The 16,098-nt window shown below is 42.4% G+C and overlaps 2 protein-coding genes across 2 annotated transcripts in view; one reads left to right on the plus strand and one right to left on the minus strand.

The window, feature by feature from the left end:
• The window catches only part of KCNK13 (potassium two pore domain channel subfamily K member 13), a 255,404-nt gene that overhangs the window by 65,657 nt on the left and 173,649 nt on the right, over positions 1–16,098 (minus strand). The gene's annotated exons all lie outside the window — the stretch shown is intronic.
• On the plus strand, positions 949–6,573 carry LOC110217723 (zinc-alpha-2-glycoprotein-like). The gene is made up of 4 exons (XM_021000236.2): positions 949–1,192; positions 3,527–3,769; positions 4,999–5,271; positions 6,363–6,573. The coding sequence occupies exons 1-3, from the start codon at positions 1,096–1,098 to the stop codon at positions 5,259–5,261; spliced, it is 603 nt and encodes a 200-aa protein (XP_020855895.1). The 5' UTR covers positions 949–1,095; the 3' UTR covers positions 5,262–5,271; positions 6,363–6,573.

Raw genomic sequence — 16,098 nt, forward strand, 5'->3', positions numbered from 1 at the left:
TGGTGTAGCGGGATAGATCTGTAGCCTTGAGGAAGGAGAACCTGAGTTCAAATCCTGCCTCAGACACTTGACACTAGTTGTATGACCCTGAGCGAATCACTTGCCCCCATTGCCTAGTCAAAAAAAAAAAAGACAGACTAGCTATTTCCAACCAGTACCTGGCCCTGGCTGTGGCCACCCCAATGCACCTTCCCCAAAAAACCATAGCAAGTGTGTTTGGATGCTCTGCCCCCACAGTCACAGATTTTCAGAGATGGAAACCTCAGAGATCTTCTAGTGTATCCTAGATCTTGAATTCACTTTACAGCCTCTTCTTGGAAAGCTTTTAATGGAGAACCCATTGTTACTGAAGCAGTTTATTCAATTTCTGCAGAGCCCTCTTGGGTAGGAAGTTCCATCTGACATGTGCTCCCCATCATGTCTGAGTCCTCCGGGCTTACTTCTGCCCTCTGAAGCCACAGAGAACACGCCTATTCTCTGTTCTGTGTGAAAATACTTTAGGTATTTGAAGACAGTCAATGTATCCTACCTGACTCTAATCTTCTGAGAAAATAACTCTTGTTCCTTCAATTCATCTTTCTGGTTTCTAATCTTCTCACCTTCCTGATGCCCCTCCTCTAGAAGCATTCCAGCTTGCCACTGCCCTCCTAAAATGTGTCTTTAGAACTTGGCAAAGTATTCCACATGTGGCTAGAATAGGGAAGAACGCACAAGAATGATCACACCCAAAGCTCCTTCCTCTAGACCCCATATTGATGTTCATGAAGCACAATGTTACATTAGGTTGGTTATTGCAATCAGCTTCATTGGCTCACCCTGAGCTTCCTTTCCACTAAAACCCCTAGGTCTTTTTCATAAGGACTACTCTTGGGACACTTCTTGGTGCTATTTCTGGAATTTCAGGTTTCGTTTGTTTCATTTCTGGTCTTCAGGGGTGGATTCCACCTTGAAACTCTCATTGGCCATTGGACTGTCATCTCCTGAGGAGGGTTCAACAGTATATAACACAGCAGAAAAGAGAGCTATCCCAACATCCATCACATCTCAGCTCAATCAGACCAGATTTTTGAACTGAAATACATCTCTGATTTTGGAATGATGGGGCCCCTAATCACTGTCTTCTTCCTGCTGTTGTTTTCAGGGACCACAGTTCTTGGACAGAAACCTCATAGTGCCCCGAAACCAGGAAAACGTGAGTAGAGCAAATGGGAAAGAGATGTCTGGTTTGGGAGTGGGGTGAAATCAGAGAGTAGAGAGGAAACGATTGGATTTAGAGTTAAAGAATTTTGTTTTCACTTATTAGCTGTGTACCTTGGGAAGTGATTTAACCTCTAAGGGCCAGTTTGGAAAACAGGGGATGGGTAGATGTTCTCTAAGATACTTTCTAGCTCTAAATATGTGAACCTATAAGGAGAGGGATCTCAGAGGCAGAATGGGACTCTCCCCTCAACAGGTGCCTTGTTGCCAGTTCCTGAGCTGGTTTTGTGTGGATAAACTCATTGTGCTAGGAGAAACAATTTGGGAAGAAGACAAAGAGAAGGGAAATCTATAGAGCAAGGAGAGATGGGATTGAAAGGAGAAAAGAAGTGGCAGGATTGCCAAAAGTTACCATAGTATTCCCAAAATACTAGAATATAGATCAGCATTTATTAGGCTCAGAGGTCACTGCTCCTCCATCACCCAGTAGGAAAGGGCAAATACTACACACACACACACACACACACACACACCACACACACACACACACAAATACACACAGAGTCAATAGCTTGATTTTTCCTGAGGAATTGCCTTCCTGTCTCCAGATTCTCTATCAACCTTTTAAACTTAAGGAAGGAAATGGAGATGAGAATGCAAATATAGAAAAGTATTGATGCTACAGACCAGGAAAACTTGTTTTTGAGGCAGAACATGAGTGACATGGCAGGTGCTGGGCACCTTCAGAGGACACGGCATCTCCTCAGAGGCTATGAAGAAAGCATTGTCTGTGTGATGTGGTTGTGGCCATAAGTTATATTAGTGGGGAAGGAGTAGAGTTGGGAAAGAGGAAAGGAATGCAGACCCTACAATTTTATGCCAGGAGTCATCTAGAAGTTCCAGCTTTCAATGTGTCAACTCTCAGAAACTACAAAGACATGATGGAGGAGGGCAGGAGTTTGGGGGAGGGAGGTCTAGAGCTCCTATTCCCATCTCTATCAAGCACTGCCATGAAGCTCAGGAATGTGTAAAAGCAGGTGATGTAGAGAACTTGAAACTTAGGAAGTAAATGTTGAACCATCTGAGGTGGAAATCATGGAGGGGAGGGAAAAGCCCATGCTCCTTGTCCCTTGGTAGCCCTGTCAGAGACATAATCAGAGTAAGAAGACACTCACATCCAGAAAAGGTATTTCTATGTTCTTATCTTTGTATATTAATAATACTTTATACTGCATAATTTTTTAGAGTTGGCAAGAAGCTTGCTTACAGCAGCCTAAAGGAGGAGTGCAAATCAAACCTTGCTTCATAGAGGAGAAAGGTGTGGTTTGGAGCATTAAAATGATTTGCCCAGGACCAGGGACCATACCAGATATGTCTAGGTGTACCAGGTATAAAATAGTGTACCATACTAGGTGTACCAGGCCAGGAGTCCTAGTGATATGAAGTTCATCGAGTCACAGATTCTTCAAGAGAAGAAAGAGGGGCTTCAGAGAGAATCTAGTGAAACCTGCCAGGCAACACAGAAATACCTTCTACCACATGCCATAAAATGGTCCTCCAATCTCTGCTTGAATACTTTAGGAGTTCATTACTTTGGAGGGCAGCACAGTCGTTTTAAAACAAATCAAAGATGTAGCAGGTTCTTCTTTACATAGAGTTTAAAGCTGTCTTCACACTGACCCTCCTCCAAAAACTAAGTTCTCCAGAGTGACAAGGAACAAATATGGTCCTTCTTCTATCTGATGGCCCTTCACCTTCTTGAGAAAGTTATCATGTGTCCTCAAACCAAAGCACACATCCATTTGTTCTTTTCTCCAGGTTAAACATCCCTGGGCTGCATATGACAAAGGTTTGAGTTTTCCTGTCATCTTGCACATCCTCCTTTGAACAATCCCATTTATTGTGTATTGTTCCCACTTGGGGTAGGAGATCCCTGAGATCTGAGACTAACTTCTTTCCCTGTTTCTATCCTCAGAACTTAGAATAGCACTTGGTAAATATTAAGCATTTACTAAAAGCATTTTCAGTCACTAGTTCATTCATTCATTATTAGTATTTAGACAGAGATTCATGGCATACTCCAAATGTAACATGGGAAGAATACCCTGGGACTGGGATCACTTGGGGTGTCAAAGCTGCTGGCTGAGAGACAGATAGAAGAGGGGAGAACCAGGAGAAAGTATTCACAATGGGTAGTTATTGGGCATGGTAACAAAGTTCACATGTTCACCTCATTTCTAACCTCCTTCTCTGTCACCCCCAATAAGTAGACTCTATTTGGGAGATTAGCATTAAAATGTCTCACTCAGTTCTCTCTGTCTTTTCTCAGAGTGTGATTCTCTGGTATACAAGGACAAAGCACAATCAAAAGGCACACCCTTTTTCACAAACAAAGCCTACTTCAATGAAAAACTCATCTACCAATATGATAGCAATAGCCAGGAGGCAGTGCCTGAACCAGGATGGGAAAATGCTGATGACTGGAAGCAAGAGGGTCAGTTTCAGAAAAGAAGACAAGGTTTTGCAATGGAGTACCTGAGAGATATCATGGCCTACCATAAAGATGTCACTGGTGAGTGTATAAGTATATAGGGCAGGGACCAAGGGGCCAATGCCTAGGAAAGGGTTCAGGGAGCCCCTGCAGCCTTCTGCCTAACAGGGGCTGTCCCTAATTGGCAGAGGGAAGAAGGGGATAGAAAAGGGAGGACAGAGAAAGGAGAAAAGGGGGAGAAAGGAGGAGCAATGACTGGTCATAGGCCTTAAGGTGGAGAGAACGCATCCAGAGGGAGGCAGAGATAGAACCATCCCCAAAACATAACTCTGTCCTCTACCTCTCTTCCTTCTGCTTCTCCTTTCCTGCTATTCTACCCAACACAATGATCTCAGTGAAACATGAAGTGGGGACAGATCAATTCCTGCTTCTGAGGCATCAGCTTAGCTAAGTTCTCTCTCCTTACCCCACTGGGCTTTGGGCCTCTTATAGGAGGCACCACACTGTTGCCTGACATGCTCCTGATTCTAGGACTGAATGTTAAAACTAAAAAGTACCTGAGAAATCATCTAATGCACCCTTTTTACAGAGAGGGAAGTGATCATGATCCTGGTACATTCAGAAGAACAATTAGTCAGGAGCCTAGATGGCTTCTGGCAGTCCATCTATCTCTCAATCATTGATCCACTGATCTCCTGCAGATCAGTCAGTGGCAAAGCCAGGCCTGGCCTCATGATGTCCAATCACCCAGTCCAATGCTCATTCCACTTAACCACAATGACTGTTATTCCCCGTTGTCTACAGCAGGCAACCACATACCAGGCCAGGTTAGCTCTCATGATGGTTAGTCACAGGTTGTAACAACTTGTTGTAACAGAAAAAGTTCTGGATTTGAGTCTGAGAACCTAGTGTAGAATGTTGGCTCCATTATTTGCTGTCCTAAAAAGCTCAGGAAAATCACTGCCCTCCTCTGGGCCTCAGTTTCCCCATTTGCATATGAGCAGGATGGGATAGGTCATTTCCAGATCTAATTCCAACAATTATTTTGCTCACCTGTTCTTTTTTCTCTACTCCTAGGAGCATGGATGCAAGGAATTAGCCTAAAAAGAACTGCTCTCTTTGTAAACTTGCTTCCTATCTGGTTGTTCATGCCTTAGCTGCCTAAAGGAAAAGAACTGGGTGTTTGTTTTAAGGAAACACCTTTTTCATTTATTAGGATGTCTGGATATATCTCAGGATTATCAGTATTTGGAAACATATTTTTCTACACTGTAGGCAGCTCACCATACTTGGGGCTTGGGTGTTTTCAGGTCTCCATGTCTTTAGTGGAGATTATGGCTGTGAAGTTTGCAAGAATGGTGTCACAAATGGATTCTGGCGTTATGACTATGATGACCGACCACTCGTTGAGTTTGACAAAGAAATACCAGCCTTTATCACAAAGGATCCGGCAGGTGACATAATCAAAAAGAAATGGGAGGCAGAAGGTTCTGTGATTCAGGCCAAGGAATATCTGGAAAAGACATGTATTGAGAATCTCAAGAAATACCGGGATTATAAGAAGGCTAATTAGGATAAACTAGGTAATCTGTCTATCTCTTGTTGTCATAGTCACCTGGGTCAATTTAGGGACTAGGGAAACTTGGAAACACTACCATTAGAGTGTCTGAAGACATTTTAAAGCCTGAAATGCCTCCAGAATATTTCCTCTGCCTTTCATTTCCACTAACCAGGGGACAATGGTACTTGAAAATATGAATTCAGAAACATCTTTAGTTCCATTGGAATTAAAATTAAAGCCCCAGCCACTGAAGTGAGGTCCCTCTCTACTGGGCATTGTGAAAGATATAGGGAAAGATGGAGGGACTGAGGCAGGATGATGTAGGAAACAGAAAACAAGACGTCCATAATAAGACTCAACCCTCCCTATCTCTGTCCATTCATCAAATCTCAGATTGTCAACAGGAACTGCTCAACCACACTCCTGAGCACTTCTTATTCAGCTTCTGGTGGGAATCCACATACTCTCCTCTGGGCAGCCAAGTTTCTTCAGTGACCAACTCCCCAAAACACAGTTATTCCTATCTCTTTGCCTAGAAGTAGTCAACTGAAGAGAGTTCTGGGCCTGGAGAGAGGAAGACTTGAGACTGAATCAAGTCCCACACACTTACTTAGGGCTGCCAGGTGGCACAGGGATAGAGTGCTGGGCCTGGAGTCAGGACTTCCTGAGTTCAAATGTGTCCTCAGACACTTAGCAACTCTGTGATCCTGGGCAAGTCACTTAACCCTGTTTACCTCAGTTATCTCATCTGTGAAAAATGAGCTGGATTTGTTTGCCATGAACACCCCAAGTGGGATCACAAAGAGTTGAACACAATTAAAATGAGTGAACCACAACTTGCTGAAAACAATCAATCTCACAGGCGACCACAGAAATCTGATGGGATGAAATAGGAAAAGAGAAATGATAAATGAGATGGAAGCACATTGGGAAAGAAGGAGTGTGGAGGAAGTTGGTGGTGGGTGGGGTGTTGTAGCTGAAGTTAAGAACCTATGACTGGCTAGTACAGCTGTGAAGAGTCATTGTCAACTTGTCAGAAAGGGGACAGGGAGAGAAAGAATAGAAGAAGAATAGAAATAAATGAATCACTTGGTAAATAGCATGTTTCAACAGATGGCCAAGATTGGGGGACTCAGGAATGGAGCTCCATCTTAAGCCCAACCAAGAAGAGAATGAGAAGCTGTGAAGATCTTCATTGCCATCACCATTACCCCTCTACTTAACAGTGACCTGTCATTGGATTTCCAGCAAAGAGAATTACATAGACCCAGGTTCTTCCCTGTAAGAGCTTTCAATGTGAAATAAACAGCATTAAGCTGAACAACTAACTAAATGTCTCAAAAAAAATAAAAGTCATGTATTTATCTGTGTTTGTGTGTATTAGTGTGTGTGTTAGTGTGTGTGTGTGTGTGTGTGCATGTGTGCACGCAGACTTCTACATTCATTGGTATAAAGTAATCCAGCAAATGAAGTTGTTGTAACAATGCAACTGGTTCTGCCACTTCTGATATTCTAGCCTTTGTATTGAGTGTTAAGTGACTTGCCCAGGGTCACAAAACCAGAAATGCCTAGCTCTAGGCCTAGCCATCCCTAGTCAACACTGGGGCCCCCCTGATCCTACCTTCCCTACAGCACTGTAACAAGTCTATTTGGAAGTCTTTCCTCTTCTCCCCAAGTCAAAATTTGCAGAAATGGAGGACACACCTCAGAGATCTTTTAGCCTAACTTCCATCTCAAACAGGAATTCTCTCTACAACCTCATTTGAAGGCCTTTAATAGAGAAAGAACTCCTTGTCTGCTGAGGCCCTCCCCTCTACCCCATTAGCTCTCTTTGGGGGAGGGCAGGAAGTTCCATTTGAAGTCTGCCTCCTTATAACCTGTATCTGAATTCTAACCTCTAGCCATAGTTCTGCCCTCTGAAGTCACAGGGAAGGGGTCTATTCCCTCTTCCACATGACACCCCTTTTTTAATTATTTGAAAACAGTATGTCTTGCTTGAGTTTTTTCTCCTCTGGAGTAAATATCCCTCGTTCCTTCAACTGACATTCCTGCTCTATTCACTTCTCCTCTAGAATCATTGCAGCTTACTAATGCTTGTCCTAAAATGTGGCATTTAGAACTAGCCACAATATCCATGTGTGGTGTGAATCAGGCAGAAACCAGAAAAACTACCATACTGCAAGGCCCTCCATCGACACCTCATACTTATGGGCATGCAGCATGATGTTAAGCTAGATTTGTTTTACTTTGGTTTGGTTATTGTGGGTGGCTATACTGATTCACCTTATTATCCACTACAACCCTCAGGTCTTTTTCATATGAATGCTTCTTAGGATATATATTCTGTTGGGGTTTTTTTTCTTTGGGAATTCCAGGTTCTATATATTTTGTTTCTAATATGTAGTGGGTAGACTCCCACCCTGAAACTCTCACTGGCTGCTGAACTCTCATCTTTGGGAGTGGGTTCAATAGCATATAACAGTGGAGAAGAGCAAGGCATCACAGCCTCCATGTCATTTCTGTGAAATATGACTCCTGGTCAAAATAAATCTCTGAATTTGGTATGACTGGGGTCGCTGGTCACTGTCTTCTCCATGCTATTGCTTTAGGGACAACAATGTCTAAGAAATCTGGAAGCTGTGAGTACGGTTGTCTGGTTTGGGGTTAAGATTTGGGGTTCAATCAGATAGCAGAGAAGAAAGTACTGGATTTATAATCAGGGAAACTCAGTTATAGTCATAGCTCTCCCCTACTGGCTGTGTGGCCTTAGGTAATTCATTTCTTCTGCTGGGAGAAACTGGAGGGAAAAGACCATTTCTGTCCCCTACCCGAAAGCCACCATGGCATCCTCAAGATATAAGAATAAGAGTTAGAGTCTATTCGGGTCTGAAATCACTGCTCTTCCATCACCCCCTGGCATGAGATAAACGGAATATTACAGACAGACATACAGATATACCAACACTCACATACACAAACGCCCTATTGTTTCAGAGGAACTACCCTCAGAAGAGGCCAGAACAGAGGCACAATGGGAGGGACTTTCAGGAGGCACCACCATGTCACCTCCCAAACAGCACAAGGCTTTGTTTGATAGTGGTGGGGACGAGTTTGGGGGAGTGAAGGCTAGAGCTGACATTCCTGTCCCTGTGAGGCACCACCCTAAGATTCAGGGATGTGCAAAAGCAGCTGATCTAGGAGAGTTGGGGGCTATAAGGTAAAAGCCGAATCCTGTGAGGTTGGGCAAATTCCATGTTCTCACATGTTCTCACAAGTGACCTTGTGAGAGATAGAACCAGGGTAAGAGGACCTTCTTCTAACCCAAGAGAGCAATTCTTATATTCTTACCATTGTGCTTTAATAATAATATATTTCAACAGCACCATTTCTTATGCTTTGCAAAATAGTTTCCTCACAGCAACTCACTTCTGTTATATAGTCAATTCTCCTATATTGGGACATACACATTTCCCCCAAAGCGTTGACCTATGCATAATCAGGCAATAAAAACCACAAGGCTTATGGGGAAGGTGGGGTTAGGGGCAAAATACTCAAAAACTTTCTCAGTAACACATAAAAAATGGATAAAAACATGCAACTTACTAAAAATGGTAGCAAAATTTTACATGTTAAATAATTAAGAAATACATAAATACATAAATAGTGTCAGTAACCATGGCCCCGGGCTGCTACTTGGTCTGTGTCCCAGGGGTGGCAAAGTCTTTAGCAAGTTGGGCAATCTAGAATTGGAGACCATGTTGAAATGTGAGTGCGGGGATTCAGACCAAATTTCTACAGGTCACAGCTTCTAGTGCACCATAAGATATGCAAGAAATATGGCATTTTATTTGAAAAAAGACCTGAAGTTTGCTCATGAATGTGGTCAACAGAAAGGTTAGAGATTATGAATAATTATTCAATGGTATAAATTTCTAAATTTTCACTGATTCTCAGTGAAGAAACCAAGCATAACCAAACAGAAATTCACCTTATTCTCAAAATGTTTCCTGATAATATCAATTGCATTGGAACAAACTGGCAATTTCAAAGCAAATAGTATAGCAGATCTGAATGTAGGTAGCAATTCATATAATCTGTCTGAACTCAGCTCCCTCCTTCAGTGGAGGCTTTGAGGTTCATGGCTCCACTCTCCAATCAGAGGGCCACAGAGCAGTGATGAGATGGACTACCAAGGCTGATGGTCTCTCACAGGATGATAATGGGATCTTGCAGGATAATTTCCCAATAATTACAAATGCCTCTTTGTGGCATTTAACCTTTACCATCTGGACTCAAAACTACCTTTCTAGCTTTATTATTTTTTTGATTTTGGGGTTTTTTTGTTTGTTTTTGAGGCAATTGGGGTTAAGTGACTTACTCAGGCTCACACAGCTAGGAAGTGTCCACGTCCAGATTTAAACTCAGGTCCTTGTGACTCCAGGGCTGGTGCTGTATCCACAGCACCACCCAGCTACCTCTCCTTCCAGTTTAATAAAACTCAATTTAACCCCCCCCCTTTAAACTTTACACTCTAGAGAAACTAACATTCTTGCCATTCATCACTCATGACTCTCAATCGCCCATCTCTATGCCTTTGCCTGAGCTGTCCCCATGGCTAGAACGCTCTCCCTCCTCATCACCAATTCTTGGAATCCCTGGCTTCCTTCAAGACTCGTGAAGCTCCACACTCAACACAAAGCATTTCCTCATAATACTTTCCCTCCCAAAATTACCTTGTATCTATTTTGTATGTATGTGTGCATGTATGTATGTGTACATATCGTCTCCCTCAATAGAACAAAACCTCCTTGAGGGTAGGGACTATCTCACTTTTGTCTCTGTTTCCTCCAATCCTGGCACATAGTAGGCTTTCAATAAATGCTTGCTGGTAGATTTGCTGAGGCATGTATCCTCTTTAGGCAGACATGAGTCACAGCCTGAGCACTAAACCTGGACTCGTGAAGGCCTGTGTTTGCATCCCACATCAGGCACTTACTTATTAGCAGCATAATTATTCTGAGCAAGTCACTTAACCTTTCTGACACAGGCCCTTCATCGCTAAAATGAGGAGGCTGGCTCTGGGAGCTCTCCCTCTGAGTATTTGAAAATGCAAGCCACATATAGTAAGAGCACTATGTTTGAAGAACAACTGTGAATGACTTAAGGTATTCTGAGTATTAGGAATATTCAAATTAACTACAAAGGACTCATGAAGAAGATGCTCTCCACTTCTAAGTATTATAAGTACTCAGATTAACTACAAAGGATTCATGAAGGAAATGCTGTGCATCTCCAGGAAAAACTAATAAATAGAAGTATGCACAGTATGGTTTTACATATGTATGTGTATGTGTTTATAGATATACACATTTATGTGTACGTATATCTAATATACATACACGTATACACACATAAGTCAAATGGTGGCCTTCTCCAGTGCAGGGCTGGGAAGGAGGTAGCCAGACAGTTTGGAATTTAAAATGTAAGCAAAAAAGAAATTGAATTGAATTTTTAAAAATGCAAGCCACCTGAGGTGGGAAGAATCAAAGGAAGAGCTATAGATGGTGGATGAGAACTAAATTTTTTAAAAATCAGAAAGTACCCAAATATGACGAGCATGTCGAAATGGAAGAGTGTGGCAGGAGAGGTCTGTGAAACTGGGGAGGGCGCCCACCTACAGCATGGCGGCAGCAGCACAAGCTGTGGGCTTTGGAGGCTACCATGATTCCAGCAGTGATAACAGTTTCAGGCGCTCTCAGCTCAGAGACAGTAAGAGGTTCAAACAACTGGTTGGAAAGAGACCATAGGGGACCCTTTGCTGGTTCTGGATTGGCAATTCTATTGTCTACAAGCAGTTCTGGCTCATAGTTTCAGGTTGGAGAGCAGTGACTGTGGTCTCGATTCCAAGACAAAGAGGAGCACTAGCATTTGTGGCTGCAGGGAAGCAGGGGGCCTTTCCTGAGTAAATATTAGAGTGCAGACCAAGAAAGCTATGAGCACATGTCTCCCTGGATCATACCACCTGGGAAGCACTCAAAACTTGCAGACGCACAGAACTAGCTCTGAAAATAGCAACATGAAAAAGCCTGAAACTACATTTTGATAAGCGGTACCAGAGTCAATAAAGAATAAGAAGACATTTTTACAGCAAGTTTCTTTGATAAAGGCCTCATTTCTCAAATACATAGGGAACTGAATCAAAATTTTAAAAAAAGCCATTCCCCAATTGACAAATGGTCAAAGGATATGAAGAGTCAGTTTTCAAAAAAAGGAACCAGAGCCATCTATAATCATATAAAAATGCCTTACATCACTATTAATCAGAAAAAAGCAAATTTACACAGCTCTGAGATAAGACCTCACATCTATCAGAAATGATAAATGCTTGAGAGGATTAGGGAAAATAGGTACACTGATGGAGTGCTGGTAGAGTTGTGAACTGGTCCATCCATTCTGAAGAAAAATTTGGAACTATGCCAAAAAGGGCTATAAAACTGTGCATACCCTTCAACCTAGAAATACCATTGGTAGGTCTAGACCCTAAAAAGATCAAAGAAAAAGGACTTATATGTACAAAAATATTTGTAGCAGCTCTTTTTGTGATGGCAGAGAACTGGAAATTGAGAGGATGCTCATCAGGGGAAAGCTGAATAAATTGTGGCATATGATTGTGACAGGGTACTATTGTTCTATAAGAAATAAGAAGAGGGGGGGCCTTCGGTAAAAATATGGCAAGATGTATATGAACTGATGCAAAGTGAAGTGAGAAGAACTGGGAGATTATTGTGCACAACAGCAAGGTTGTGATGATTACATGATGATTACTTGGTTACTCTGATCAATACAATGATCCTAGGCAATTTCAAAAAGGTTATCCACCTCCAGATTATGAATTGGAGTACAAACTGAAGTATAATTTTCTCATTTTCTTTCCTTTTTTGTGATATGACTAATATGAAAATTATTTACATGATTTCATATGTATAATTGACATCATTTTGCTTGTCTTCTGAAGGGGGGTGGGAGATCTGGGGTGGAGGGAGAGAATTTGGAAGTCAATTTAAAAAGAAAAGAATGTTTAAAATAAATAATAAATTTTAAAAAATTAAAAACCCCCTCCAAGATTTAGGAAATTCTTCTTTGAATTGAATTGAAAGCTGCTTCCTTATAACTTTGATCCATTGATCCTACTTCAAAAACTAAATATCCTAGAGTGACCCAGAATAAATCTAGTCTCTTGTCCACTTGACAGCCCTCCCAATACTTAAAGATAGCTATCATGTCCATTATATAAAAATGTACACCTATTCCTTCTCTTCTCCAGGTTAAATATCTCCAATTCTTTCAGGTGGTTTGCATATGACAAAATATTGAATCTCCTTACCATCTTGGACATCCTCCTCTGGTCCCTTCCTTTTGTTCTGTTTTCCCCACTTAGGATTTGAGCTCCTTGAATAATGGAACTACCTTATTTGTCTACCTCAGCACTCAGCACAGCACTTCACAAATAGTAAGTGCTTAATAAAAGCATTTTCATTTATTGATTAATTGGCTAATTAATTAATCATTGTCTGCTTCTGTCCCTCTGGCATACTCCAACTATTAGAAGGGAAGAGTACCATGGGAAGAGAACCAAGTGATCTTAAGCTTGGGACAAAGCTGCTGGGTGAAGGACTAACAGGACAAGGTATTTCCACTGGTAAGTAAGCCTACATGTCAGCACTCCATTCCTGACCCATGTCTTCTTCATCACCCCCAGTAAGCAGCCTCCTTTTTTGGGGGGGGGAGGGTCAGCACTCAAATATTTAACCCCAGCTTTTCTCAGGGCATGACTGCCTGATATATGAGGACTTGGGTCTGTCATAGCCCAGGCCACAGCAAAGCAGCCTTGGTTCACAAATCACGCCCACCTCAATGGTTAACCTGTTTACCATATAAGAGCCAGAAGGCAGAACCCCTGCCACCATGGGACAAGAGGATGGCACACTGGGACATGGAGAGGCTGCTGAAGAAAAGAAGGGAGGAGATTTTCAGTAGAACATGCAAGAAGTCATGAAGTACTACCAAGATGGCGATGGTAAGTGGGTTGGGTCAGGGCAGGGGTACAGGGGTCCAGGGACCCTGGGACCCTCTGACTAGGAAAGGATTCAGAGATCCTCTGTGGGCTCTTGCCCAAAAGAGGCAGACCCTAATGGGGAGAAAAGAGAAGGGGAGAAAAGAGGAAAGATAGCAAGAGGAATAAAAGGGGAAAGAGGAAAGGCGATGACTGGCCACTGCCCTCAAATGGATGAGAACAAATCCAGGGAGGGACAGAGCTAACTCATAGACCCACCTCCTTCCTCTACCACACACCCTCCTATCTCCCCTTTTCTGCTATCCCACCCAGCACAATGATCCCAAGGAAATAGGAAGTCTCCGTTTTCAGCTAAGGCGAGTCTCCTCCATTCCGCACTATAAAATTGAGGTTCTTATATGAGGTACCTCATTGTTCTCTGGTATGCTCCTGATTCTAAGACTCAGAGAATGTTGACGCAAAAAGTACCTTAGAGATCATCTAACCCAGTTGCTTTACAGAGGAAGGAAGTGACTTGTTCAAGATCATGGTACAGTGGGAAGAGCACACTCAGGAGTCCCTGATACCTACTACCTGTGTGACCTTAGGTACATCAACATCCCCTCTGGGCCTCTCTTTCCTCACCTGTACAATGAAGGGATTGAACCAGATGTCCTCTAATATCCCTTCTACTTCTAAAGATCTCATATAGATCAATCAGTGGCCAACCCAGGCCTGGAGCCAAGGTCCATGGACACCCAGTCCAGGGCTCTCTCCACTACACCAAGGCTCTCACTATCAGACAACATCAGACCAGGTCAGGCTAGCTCTTATGAAAGAAGTCACAAAGTGAGGCAAGTGCGGGAAAGCAAAGGTCTGGATTTGATCCAGAGGGCCTAGGATAGAATGTGGCTTCTGGTATTTACTATTTTAAGAAGCTCAGAAGAATCAGTTTTTTCATGTGTAAATGAGCAAGGTGGGATAGATAATGCTAAGGTCATTTCTTGCACTAACTTCAACACTAACTTCTCTCCTCTTTGCTCTCTATTCCTACTTGGATGGCATGAGATTCAGATTGACACAAAAAATACAACTCCCTTTACTCCCTTTTTTGAAAGTTGCTTTCTGAATGGTTCATAGTGCCTTAATTGCCTAAAGGAAAGAATTGGGTGTTTTGTTTTAGGGAACAACTCTTATTTCTAATGTATCCCAGACCTAAGAATAAATACATATGGTCATCAAATCAATTAGTATTTGAAATAGTAATTAGCATTACTTCAGAAAGCTCATCATACTAGGTTGGGGGAATGGGAGGGAATTCCAGGTAGCTTTTGTGGACATTTTGACTGCGAACTTTACTCAGGTGGTGTCACCAAGGTATTCTAGAGTTATGCACAAAATAACTAAGTTCAATAAAGAAATATGAGGCTGGATCCCCCCTTGGACTGACCTGATCAAACAAAGGTGGGAGACAGACTGAGGTTCTGTGGGTAGGGGCAAGGCAGATCTGGAAGAAATTTGGAAGACACCTGAAGTTCTGCCATGTGTACAAGGATGAGCCAGATAATGCCTGTATCTTGTCTTCTTGCTCTCCATGGCTGGATAGAGTGACTCATTCTACCTTTGGAGACAGGGACACATGGAAACATGTCCAGTAGAGGGCCCAAAGAAGGCTGATATTTTGAAGTCTCCATTGGCCTCAGGTTATTTCCTCTTCTTCCCACTGCTCAAAGATGTGAATTCAGATTGCTTATGAGCCGTCCTTAGCTCTATTTGAAGAGATGTCAAATATTTCCAGCCCTTGAGGTGGGGTCCTTCTAAATTAGGCAACGTGAGAGATACTGGGACAGATGCTAGCCCAGCGAGACAGCATGAGGTAGTGAATAGAGAACAAAACTTCCATAAAAAGACTCAACTCTCCCCATCTAACTACATATCTCTCTTCATTAAATCTCAGCTTTTCAACAGAAGCCCCTCTACCCCATTCCTGACCACAGCACATCTCTAGCTTATTGGAACACACTTACTCCTGTGCAGACAATCAATTTCCTCATTGTCCTATACGCTGAAACAGTCATTCCTATTTCTGTTCCTAAAAGCAAGTAGGTGACACATTGGAGGAAGCAGTGGCTGTGGGGTCAGGAAGACCCTTGTCCAATCTGGTTTCACACATTAACTAGCTGTTGTAGTAGAAGAGCTCACTTATCATCTATTGGCTTCATTTTGCTCAACTCCAAAGTGGGCATAATAATATAACAATAACTCCTAGAGTTGGTGTGAAGATAAAATTTCACAATACTTATAAAGTGCTTGGCACATAGTAGACCCTATTTGTTTCCTCACCTCTTTGATTAGTGGTTTTTTTTCACACTTGCAGGGTCCTCCTCACCTTATCCTTCTACTTGTCTAAAGCTTTCTCATCTTTCACAACCTGTTTCAGATCTCACCTTAACTCTCTTTTCTGAAGTTTCCTTTCACTTTTGTGGTCAGGCCCACCTCATTTAGAAATACATTCTTCTAAATGTTTCCCAAGTATGAGGATAGGGATTAGATCTTTAACTTCCTCTGCACTCCCCATAACATGCAGAAGAATGTTTGTTTCAGTTGGGGCTCAATAAATACTGCTCATGAATTGATAGTAACATTTAGAAGTGGGGCGGGGGGAGGTGTCTTGGTGCACAGAAGGAGGGAAGGTTGGGGAATCATTTCTTTGGAAATACTCAATTTAATAGGGCACTAGATAGATTTTGACTTGGGATGAAATAAGAAAGGAGAATTGAGAGATGGAATAATACC

Source organism: Phascolarctos cinereus, unplaced genomic scaffold, assembly GCF_003287225.1.
Source record: "Phascolarctos cinereus isolate Bilbo 61053 unplaced genomic scaffold, phaCin_HiC Scaffold_3;HRSCAF=262, whole genome shotgun sequence".
In the NCBI taxonomy this organism is placed as follows: Eukaryota; Metazoa; Chordata; class Mammalia; order Diprotodontia; family Phascolarctidae; genus Phascolarctos; species Phascolarctos cinereus.

What these genes read in the sequence shown, in the direction of transcription:
- LOC110217723 (XM_021000236.2), top strand. Translation starts at nt 1,096, where the DNA reads ATGATGGGGCCCCTAATCACTGTCTTCTTCCTGCTGTTGTTTTCAGGG. An exon ending in TGCCCCGAAACCAGGAAAAC is followed by an intron (nt 1,193 to 3,526) that starts GTGAGTAGAGCA and finishes GTCTTTTCTCAG; the next exon opens with AGTGTGATTCTCTGGTATAC. An exon ending in CTACCATAAAGATGTCACTG is followed by an intron (nt 3,770 to 4,998) that starts GTGAGTGTATAA and finishes GGGTGTTTTCAG; the next exon opens with GTCTCCATGTCTTTAGTGGA.